Source organism: Nicotiana tomentosiformis, chromosome 2, assembly GCF_000390325.3.
Source record: "Nicotiana tomentosiformis chromosome 2, ASM39032v3, whole genome shotgun sequence".
Lineage (NCBI taxonomy): Eukaryota > Viridiplantae > Streptophyta > Magnoliopsida > Solanales > Solanaceae > Nicotiana > Nicotiana tomentosiformis.
The window spans coordinates 44,955,629-44,966,467 of NC_090813.1; the positions used below are offsets into that span (position 1 = coordinate 44,955,629).

The 10,839-nt window shown below is 33.7% G+C and overlaps 2 protein-coding genes across 2 annotated transcripts; one reads left to right on the forward strand and one right to left on the reverse strand.

The window, feature by feature from the left end:
- Positions 1-2,224: 2,224 nt before the first annotated feature.
- On the reverse strand, positions 2,225-3,796 carry LOC104095424 (glyoxylase I 4-like). The gene is made up of 3 exons (XM_009601565.4): positions 3,525-3,796; positions 3,090-3,204; positions 2,225-2,827 (listed from the first exon to the last, which is right to left on the reverse strand). The coding sequence occupies exons 1-3, from the start codon at positions 3,692-3,694 to the stop codon at positions 2,519-2,521; spliced, it is 594 nt and encodes a 197-aa protein (XP_009599860.1). The 5' UTR covers positions 3,695-3,796; the 3' UTR covers positions 2,225-2,518.
- A 5,930-nt stretch (positions 3,797-9,726) lies between these two features.
- On the forward strand, positions 9,727-10,587 carry LOC138904716 (uncharacterized). Its single transcript, XM_070193222.1, has 3 exons — positions 9,727-9,822; positions 9,979-10,173; positions 10,216-10,587. The coding sequence occupies exons 1-3, from the start codon at positions 9,727-9,729 to the stop codon at positions 10,585-10,587; spliced, it is 663 nt and encodes a 220-aa protein (XP_070049323.1).
- The last annotated feature ends 252 nt before the right edge of the window (positions 10,588-10,839 follow it).

The following is a 10,839-nucleotide window of genomic DNA, read 5'->3' on the forward strand; positions in this document are numbered from 1 at the left end:
CATTCTCTATTATTTTCATCTTCTGCCCTGCCTGACTTGTACTTGCCCCTTCTTCATTTTGCTGCTTTCCTAGTGTAGCAAACGCATTACCTATCTTCAATGATGCTTCTTGCACCACCACTGCTTTCCTCACATACTTCCCAACTTCATACCTCTGATTTTGAGCTGGATTCCTTCCCATTTCTAGCTGCTTATTGTCCCCCTATTTTTTCTTTTGTTGCTGCTCTGCTCCCCTTTGTTTTGCTTGATCTTTGTGTATCTCTTTCCCTTCTTTCTGTTGAACTACCTCCTCATGTACTTTCAGTTCTTGTTGCTTCTCATTCTTCTCTCTTTCCTTCTGTAGAAATTTCCTACACTCATAAATGTCATGTCCATAATTTTTGTATTTCTCACACAGAACAGGTTTCCATTCATAATGGACTGTCTGCTCTATTATTTTTCCAAACTCATTTTCAAATCTAATACTTGACGGGTATTGTTGGTTCAATTTCACTTCAACTAGCACTCTTGCATATGTTAGTCTTTCCTTTTTCGTAGTAGCAGCATCTGCCTTTAGATGCTTTTCAATCAACCCAGCTATTTTTGTAAGAGCCACTTGTCCCCAATATTTGATATCTAACCCTATCAATCTCACCCAAATAGGAATGTTCTCCATTTGCTCCTTTGTGATCTCCATATCTGCCTTCCATGGCTTCACAATTACTGGTTTTCTATCAAACATTTGAACACCTTCTTCCACTGCTTTGCTTCTACTTTCAACACTATGAAATCTCACCAGGAATACCCCTCTGTTTAGTTGTGCTACTTTGTCTATCCCCAATACTCCCCAAATTCTCCTGAAATATCCATCAATTACTACTTGTGGTGGATTAGACCCTAAAATATAGCACACAACTGCTGTTGTCCAGTAATCCACCTCATCCTTAATGTCCGCCATTGTAATTTTCACATTCAGTTCATTATTTTCCTTAATTAGGTCTAGACCTTCCTCTATCGGAATTGAACCCACAACATTGCTCCATGATTTAGTACTTGATTCTAGGGTTCTAGTCGAACCTATATTTTTATTCACCATTGCTTCCTCTTCGATAATCTCTGCCCATGACGCCATGTTCACCACTGAAATTTCATCGTTCCTCTTGTTCCCTCCCTGTGGTGTGGTTGGATTTGAAATCTGATTGATATCCAAAGGTATGATTCCTTGGATCGCATTGACACTTTTCACTTTCTTCGCATCTCCCGATTGTGGCACTCCCATACGCACTGAATTTGTTTTCTGACTTCTGTGGATCTTCTGACCTCCACCTCCGGTGCTCGATTTTCTCGCCATTTTCAGCTGTCGCTGAGAGAGAATCGTATTCCAGAGAGAGGAGTTAAATCTAGCTTGAAGCTCGATCTGGAGCTCCAATGGAGTCCTTCTAGAGAATTCTATGAGAGAACGGACAGAGAATTCTAGAGAAAGAATTATTTAATCCCCTTTTTGTTGAATTGTATATAGTGTTATAATTCTAAACCACAGGGAGCTGTAGGTCATAGACCAAGCTTTAAGAAAAGTACATTTACACTTCACATAATATACCATCTTTCTCCTAAAAAAAGGAAGATACACCTATATTTATAGGCCCAATCTGGATCTGGAGCCCACATTATTTTCCTTACATAGTCTATTTTGTAATATTAGTGTATTTTGTAAGTAGAAAAAAAGTAGTGCACGTGTACAACTAGAAAGACATATTATTCCTTCCCTTATTCTTCAATAATATGAAATCGTCTCTTTCTCTGAAATTAGGGTTTCGATTTCTCATTTTTTGCTCCAAATTACTTGCGATTTTGCATATTTATATACGCTACTTTATTATTTAGGTATAATTTAGAAGGTTGTACTTTCTATAGTAAGAAAAATACCGTCATGAAAAATTTGTTATGTTGGCACCTGACAGGAAGTTTCCTTGCGCGAGTGTTGAAGAGTATGATTTTTGTATCCAAAAAGAAAAATATAGGAAAACACGTAATATAAATATGCACCTAGCTGAATATAGACCTTGATATAATCATTCTTTTTGTTGATGTCTTAATGCGGACTCGCGAGGCTATTATTTTTTCCATGCAAATCATGAGTAGCATATTACAGAGAAAATTGAAAGACAAAAATTATCAAAACACAAGATATCTAAATACTGCAAAAGGAAAGGAAAAACAAAGCTGAAAAAGAAAAAAAATCTAATTAAGTTAAGCCAAATTGTTATCCTTTCTTTAGATTGATATCGTCATTATTATATATAATTTGCATATATACAAATAAAATTTGAAAATAGAAGTACACCCATTCCAGTTTTAACTTGTATAACCAGACAAACGTAAACACGACTTGTGGAAAAGCCACTTAATTAAACAATTGATAACCCGTGACTGTTCTCCACTATTTGTTTCAACGACAAATTAAACAATTGAAAGATTCAAAGTAGTAACAAACACACGACATTAGAACTGAACTGAACTGAAAATATACAATACTTAATTAGAAAGAAAAGTTGAGCATGTCCTTGCTTAAGCTTTCCATCATCTCTGCAGTTTCCGTGAAACCACAGCCACAATTGGTGGGTGTGAATTTGTTATGGCTGGTGCCAATATTGTGAGGCTTGAGTGGGCAAGTTGAAGAGATAGGCAAAAGTGGAATGTTATCACAGTTACAGATTTCAATCATGTAGCCATCTGGGTCATGGAAAAATACCTGATCTACCTTTATGCCATTATCCTCTACCACTGCAGTCACATATCTCATTCCCATTTCCTCCAACCTTCTCTTCACCACTTCAACATCAGTGCACTGCTTGGTTCCATATATAATGCGTTAAGAATTAATACTAATAAAACAAGAACTTCAAATTAAGTTCCATTCAGTAGCATAGTCTAAATTTTATACAAGTGGATTTGAAATGTTACGTCTAGACATGCAACCTAAAGCAATATATTTTCGTTCGAATCCCCTTTTATCACTTTACTAGAATTTTTCTCATGTCAAGGAAATTCAACTAACTTATATATAACCAATAAACTAGGTTTAACCCTATTTGCATGGTATAATTTACCTGGAAAGAAATGTGGTTATCCTTAGGATTAATGGGTCGAGGTTCATTGATGGCATCGTAATCCTCCATAGCTACGTTCTCAAGCAAGTGAATCCCAACTCCATAGTTGTACAACCTTTTAAACGTTAAACAAAATAGCTGAGGTGCCTAAATATACTATTTATGCTTATTAAAGAACTTTATTGTTGTAGTAATGAGGTAATTATTATTGTTGTTGTTGTCTGTTGTAATATGAACGTGCTTTATTCTCCCATGATAAAAGAATAATGGTATGAAATGGGCGGTGCATAGCAAGATTAACTTTTACATTGTCCTAGAAGGATAATGTACATAAAAAACACGAGACATACGTGCATGAAATATAGTACGTAGTAATAAAGGAGTGAATCTTAGGTGAAATTAAATAGAAATTAAATAGGGTATATAGAGGCTAACCAGGCACCATGGAAATTGAAAGAAGAAGGTCGTTTAACAAGACAAAAGCCCAAGACATCTTCATAGAAGCGCAGAGAATTCCAAACATCTCTCACCAACAAAGACACATGGTTGAGTGAAAGCAGAGGTAGTGCTTGGCAGCTGCTCACTTCTTCAATCTCCACTATCATCTTCTCTTCCAATATTATGTTGTGTTTTCTTTTCTATTATAGATATAGATGTTCTCTTTCTTCTTTCTTTCTTATTCTCTTACTTGATGTGTTGTGGATAAGTCTAGATAGGGAGATTAGCTTATTTATAACAGCAGGGAGATCCTTTGATATACTAATTATAATAACTTACAAGTTATTGTGTGTGAACTTTCCGAGAAAGTTCTTATCATGGAGTACAGGACAACGATGTACCATACATTAGGAAGCAACCTATTTTCATTTTGCCTCACCAAAGCACCAACCCCAACTGTACCAAAATATTCTAGCCTGATTGCATGCGTCACATACATTTCACGTGTATTAAAAGGAGCAGAAATACTTGTGCGATAATCTGGTCATGACTAAATACGGGGTCCTTGCACAATTAGATGGCGCAGCACAAATTAAGGCTTCACTTTGTCTGATGACAACATATATGTGTGTGTGTGTGTGTGTGTAGATTTAGGATTAGCGTTCTTTTCTCGTCTTCACTGCAGAGGCTTTAATGTGTTAATTTACACAGCCGCAGTAATCATCAACAAAGATTGAATGATGGAAATTAAATCAAACAGAGAAGATTCTGTTAAACATGAATGAGCGAGCAAGGATCAAAATATCATAATTAACTGAACCTTACTCATGTGCCCTTGTTACTGTACGTTATGTTGCGAGTACTTCAATTGCACATGGAAAAAGTACAACAAAAAAAAAGAGGAAGAAGAAGAAAGAATATAACATTGGCTTTTCTACAACAATATTGATTCCATAGTTATATATATTGTTCACGCTTCAAACATCTAACCTTGTTAATATATGCAAAGAGTGTTGGTGTCTTACATAAATTGAGGAAATGAACTCATTTAATCTCCTTACAATCAATAACGCAATGGTAAATTCAGATGTCTTGATATCAATGGAGACAATATATAGTTGTGTATTGTGCATTAGATATAGTTGTGTATTACCTTCAAAAAATATATATATATTGCTAAAAGGGTGATCTTTTACCGATAATTAGCAATAGAAATAGACATTAAAGTGCAAACTAGGTTATTTTCAAGATTGATTTAGCAGCTATTATAGTTGCGGCTGGACAATTGCCATTAAAGTTTCTGATTTTTAGCGGCAATATACATGGATTTTCCGACAATAAAAATGGATGCTAAAGGTGAAAAGTAAGCAATTTTGGAATGGATTTAGTAGCTATTATGATTGCCGCAAAATAATTGTTGTTATTGCATGCGACTTTTAGCAGCATAAAAACAATATTTACCGGCACTTTTGTAAATGGCTTAGCGGCCCCATGTACAACGACCAAAACTTAAGGCATTTTTTGTTGCCGCTAAAGACATTTTTTATTGGCTAGAAGGTAAACAAAAAGATTTACTCAAAGTTTTTGAACGTCTACAACCTTAAACTTGACCACAATTTAATTTAAGTGTAATATGACGCGTTCGAATTCCGATATAGTAATTCTTTTTATTAATGCAACTTAGTTGTGTTGCTTACCACTCTATTCACTATTCGAAAATAATGTAGCAGGGGAGGCTAACGATTTCAAGATAATAATGTTATCCGACCGAAAATAGCCCATTAAATTTCTTCAGCTAAAGAAAGGTCCATTTTCAATAATTTACTCGACACAATTATGAAATACAATAGTCACATTATTAGCCTCAGCGCTCCAGATGCCTTAACGAAGGCGCTCTTATAACAGGCGGCCTAGTAGAAAATTTAAATGCAGATAAATTTGAACTCCTTTTCGGTTTGGGAGTCTTTATTTTTTTATCACATTTTTGTTTACTTGAACCGTACACAATTTGACCTTATATAATTTGTTATATACATAAAGCTACAATTTCACGTTTTTATTAATAAAACTTTATTGTTCGAGCAACAGCTACAAAATTAAGGATTTTTAGGTTCTCTTTCTTTGAGTAAAATATTTTTGTATTAGTGTTAAATTTTCTATTCATGTATTTGTGTTAATAGTTAAATTTTGCATTCAGTTATTTGTATTAGTAGTTAAATTTTGCTTTAATATTCAATCATTACATCTTTATTTTGGTGTTCTTCATTGTGAATCTTAGTTGAACATGGCATTCACCATATTGCATTAGACTTTATGCTTCAACCTTTTGTCAAGCTATTTTTTCTATTTTTTTCTCGCATATAATAAAATATAATATACTTGATGCGTATATAAGTGCAACACATGTACACTAAAACTAGTAAAAATAGATGTATCCGCTATTCGAAATTAAGCATAAAAGTGGGTAAGCTAATAAAAATCCACTTGATAATATTGTACTAATTAGTACTTGAAAATGTAGTAACGACAATAAAGAACAAATAAAGAAATCAAAATTTTCATCATAAAAAAAAAAAAGATAGAAGGATAAGACTGTTTGAGTTTGACATTAGAATTTATTTCATTTTAGTTCTGATTTTAATATTAAAAAAAAAGCCATATTGTGAATAAGATCACATAACTGAACTCTAAATAAATAAAACTATAAGTTAAAAATATTTATAATAAAAATTAATAGAAGTATATAGTGATGATATTTAACTTTGAATTAGTTTAGGAAACAAAAGAAAATAAATAAATAAATCTTAAGAATATTATTGGTAAATTTAAGATTCTTTATTATTCTTAAAGATAGCCTAGCTATACCAATCATAAAGGGAGGATAATAGGCTTGAATATTATGCAAAATAGCGCATTCAAAAAAGTCACATGGTTGTATGTGGACAAAGTAAATGAGAATTATATTGAACAAATTTTTTGAATTGAATGTGGTTAAGTTTTTTTGTTTTAATTAAAGGATGTGGTTGATTTAAGTCATGGAATATGGGATGATTCTTGAAAATGCAATTCAAATAGAATAAGACTTATTTGAGAGATGCACAAGTTTCTTGAATTATGCTAGGAAAATGTCATAATGTGTATAAGATTACGTCATTAAAGTCATAATATATAAAGTCAAAAATAAAAAATAAAAAATAATGAAATCAACATTCGTTGATCACTGCTAAGATGATGGCCCCATTATAGAATGCACACGACCCTAGTTCGTCGCTAGTATGATTTTTTTGTTCTTTTGGGAATTTGGATTTAAGAATCAAGATGAAGGACGTTATAATGTATGTTGTCCTCTTTTAAACTGTGTTATGAACTTAATTACATTGTTTAAGTTTTTGATATTTGTGAATTGTGTTCTTCAAAGCAATGTTAGATGATGAGTACTCTTAAGATTTTGCATGCACATTCGTTTATTTTATAATAAAAAATACATTCTATGTAATTTTCTCAATGTAAATTAGATCAAATTAATGGTTTGCCTCAATAAATGTTCAGCAAAGTTCCTTAATAAATCTTATATTGTAGGTGATCGTAGCTAAAATAGGAAGCATTTTTTTTAATATTAGAACAAAGGAATTGTGTACTAATAGTAAGAATAGTTCATTTGGCAATTCCAAATCTTATTTTGTAACTTATCTGTTATATTCACAAACTATATGGATATGATATTTTTGTAAGGTACAAAATCTAATAATTGACAATTTGATTTCTTCTTTTTTTTAATTTTCATAAACTTTTTTTCTTGAATATATCGCGTAAAAAAAGAAAACTAATAAAACGCATGTCGCCTATCTAAGAATGGAGAAATATAGTGTTTGTCCCTGCAAAATGAACAACCTTCAAAAGACACGAGAAATTTTACTTTTAGCCTCATATGCCATGTAATATTTGTGTGAGGCTCTTATTTATTGACATTTGTGATTTGTGGCCCATTTATTCAACTTCTTCTCCTCCGATGTCGTTTCTTAAGAAAATACTCCTCCCTCTTTCTCTCTCTCTTTCTCTTTCTCACTTCTTTTCTTTTTTCTTAACACTTCATCTTCCTCTTCCCAACAGACATATTCAATGGGTCTGCAACTCGGGGGCGGGGGCATGTGGTCTGATGCGGTGTCACCCGATTCCATTTAGTCGGAAAAATTTACTAAATATATATTTGTGAATAATATAAATCCAAATATTAATACATATACAAGGAATGACACCACTTAACATAAAAAATGACTTTGGCTCGCTGATTCAGCGCTTCAAATTTATTAAAGAGGACATGATATCGAGTCCTATAGGACACTTTTATTTTATAAGTTTGGTTTTTCTTCTTGAAAAATATTGTAGCGAACAAGGATTTAACCTTACTTGTTATCGAAAATGGTAAAATTAAACAACTTGAGCTAGCACATAATTATTGACAACAAGTAATTTAAAATCATTCTAGAACTGGGTTATTTGAACAACCTTTAAACCTTAAATTTGAAATAACTGGAGCAGTCATAATAGTGTACTTGAATTGTGTTTCTTTATATACGATGTTATTATAGTGATTTATTTATTTGTTAACTTCTTTAAATATCGACACCGCTTATAAAAATTTTTGCTTTCTCTAGTGTAATTGTGAGCTCCACATTCCATGAATTACTTGTGTATCTTTATTTTAAGTGGGACCTTGCGAGTCTCTCTCCCCCACTCCTTGAGGTTTTGAGAAAACTTAACCCAAATAAAATCAAATTGCTATAGAATATTTTTTAAAAAAGAAGATGTTTGTTGAGAGAAAATATCTGGTCTTTTACTCTAGCTCTCCATAAAATTGAAATCAAAATTAAAATTAAACATAGCACCGTACTAAACTTTTTAGAGCTATTGTTGTACGCCTTTTTATTATTTCCATAGAGACAAAAAAGAGAGAAAGAGAAGATAAAAAGAGGACATAGGAATTCGAACAAGAAAAGAGAGGAAGAAAGGGAGAAGATAAAGATGACAGGAGATATGTCTGCATTTTGTTGGTTTCATGGACAGTGCTAAAACTTAATTTTATGTTGATATTAATGGTGCTTTTTCTATTCTGATTCTTTCTTCTACTTCTTTGTCGGCCTAAGTAAGTTTGTTTTGATGATTGACAAAAGAACTCAAGTATGAACCAAGTTCATACACAGTGTACACAGACACGGGCAGATTCAAACACAAGGCATGCACGTGAAGGAGATAAGCTTAAGTAATCATACCTGATATCTCCTGAACGAAAAGATTGCATAAGTGATAAGGAGAAGGACTCCTTACTCGAAGAGAACTCTATCCTAGATAAGGGAGGAATTAGAAGTTGAAGATAACTAGAACTCTTCCACCATGAAAGAGTATAGCATTAGAACTCTAGTTATTTCCTATTCTACTAACCCTATATATTGAATGATGTTCTCATTTTACAGGGACACACAAATGCTGAAGTTAAATGTGAGTTGAGAGCAAAATAGCAAGGCATTTTGCAAGCAATTCTTGTGTGATTCAAATGTGCGAACTTGAAGCTATATGAACCAGATAGAAGAACCAGTTCCAAGTGTCTGTCTTTTATTCTAGTTTCATTGTAGTATGGCTTTTGAGTTATACCTTTCAGCTTTATCTAGAAGAAATAGTACTAGGTACTCTGAGTGTTGTATTCAAGTTAGAGTTAACTTGAAGTTATCATAACATCTAGAGGCTGGTTGCCACAAAGGGTTAGAGGTAATCCTTAGGTTTACAAAGAGTTTTGTAAATGTTGTTTTTGGCTCAGTGATTTAGTGAAATGTTGGAAAAAATCCTATTGGGTAGTAGGTCGTGGTTTTTTCATCTTTTGAGCCAGGTATTTTCCACGTAAAAATACTTGTGTTCTTTACTTTCTGCATTTATTATTCAGCAACAGTAGTATAAGAAAATTATAGAAGAACCGAGTCCTTCTATAATCTATGCACGTGAAATATTAGACACCACACAAATTACCCCCTTCTTGTGTGATATTGAAGTACAAAACATTAATTGGTATCAGAGCAGGTTATCCTTGAAGAGGTTAAGACCTTAGGAGAATATTAAGATGAGTGCACTTCCTGAAAACTGGAAAGGACAATCCACTGCTAGGCCACCACTCTTTAATGGCCAGTACTACTCTTGGTAGAAGAATAAAATGAGAGATCACATTCAAGGAGAGGACTATGAGTTATGTGACATTGTCACTGATGGTCTACCGGCTACATTAAAGAAAAATGCTGAAGGAGTAGATGTGCCAAAGACAAGAGCATATTGCACTGCGGAGGATTTGAAGAAGTAGGAGAAGAATACTAAAGCCAAGAAATGGCTTGTTTGTGGACTTGGTCCAGATAAGTACAGCAGAATCCAAGATTGTGCCACTGCTAAGCAAATTTGGGACACACTACAGGTGGCTCATGAAGTAACTACTCAAGTGAAGAGATCTAGAGAAACTCTACTATACTCTCAGTATGAGAACATTACTCTAAAGGATGGAAAAACCATTCAAGAGATGTACACAAGGTTCACTACACTGACAAATGAACTAAAATCTCTTGGAAGGATTATTCCTGAAGAAGAGAGGGTTGAGAAGATACTTACTAGGGTCTTTCCAATCATTTAGGAAAGCAAGATCACTGCCATCCAGGAGTCAAAGAACATTGCCACTCTCCCACTAGATGAATTGATTAGAAATCCCACTGCATATGAACTTAGGAGACAAACTATGAAGATGGATGTATATAAGGAGGAAAGGAGCTTGGCATTCATAATCACTGAAGGTTCTGATCTGGAAGATGATGAAATGGCTATCATCACCAAAGACTTCAAGAAGTACCTGAGGAGAGGAAAGGGTTTTTCAAGAAGTAGAAGCTACAGCAAGGCAAAAGCTCCTGAGAAGCAAACCAATGATGGCTGCTACAAGTGTGGAAAGCCTAATCATCACATCAAAAACTGTCCTTTGTGGAAAATTAAATGGAAGAAGGAACGAGCTGAACGAAGGAATAGGAAGAAGGAATAGGTTCAACCCAAGAAAAGCAACAACAAAGGATCAACCAAGGCTATGGTCGTTGCTTGGGGAGAATGTCACGACCCCAAATTCCCTCAGTAGGATGTCATAATGGCACCTAGTCTCTAAGAGTAGGTAAGCCTATCAATGCAGAATATAACTAAATATAAATTGAAATTTTATCCTTAACAGTCGAATAAATAAGAACTGTAATTTAATAATTTCAACTCCCAAAATCCGGTAGGAATAAGTCACAAGCTTCTA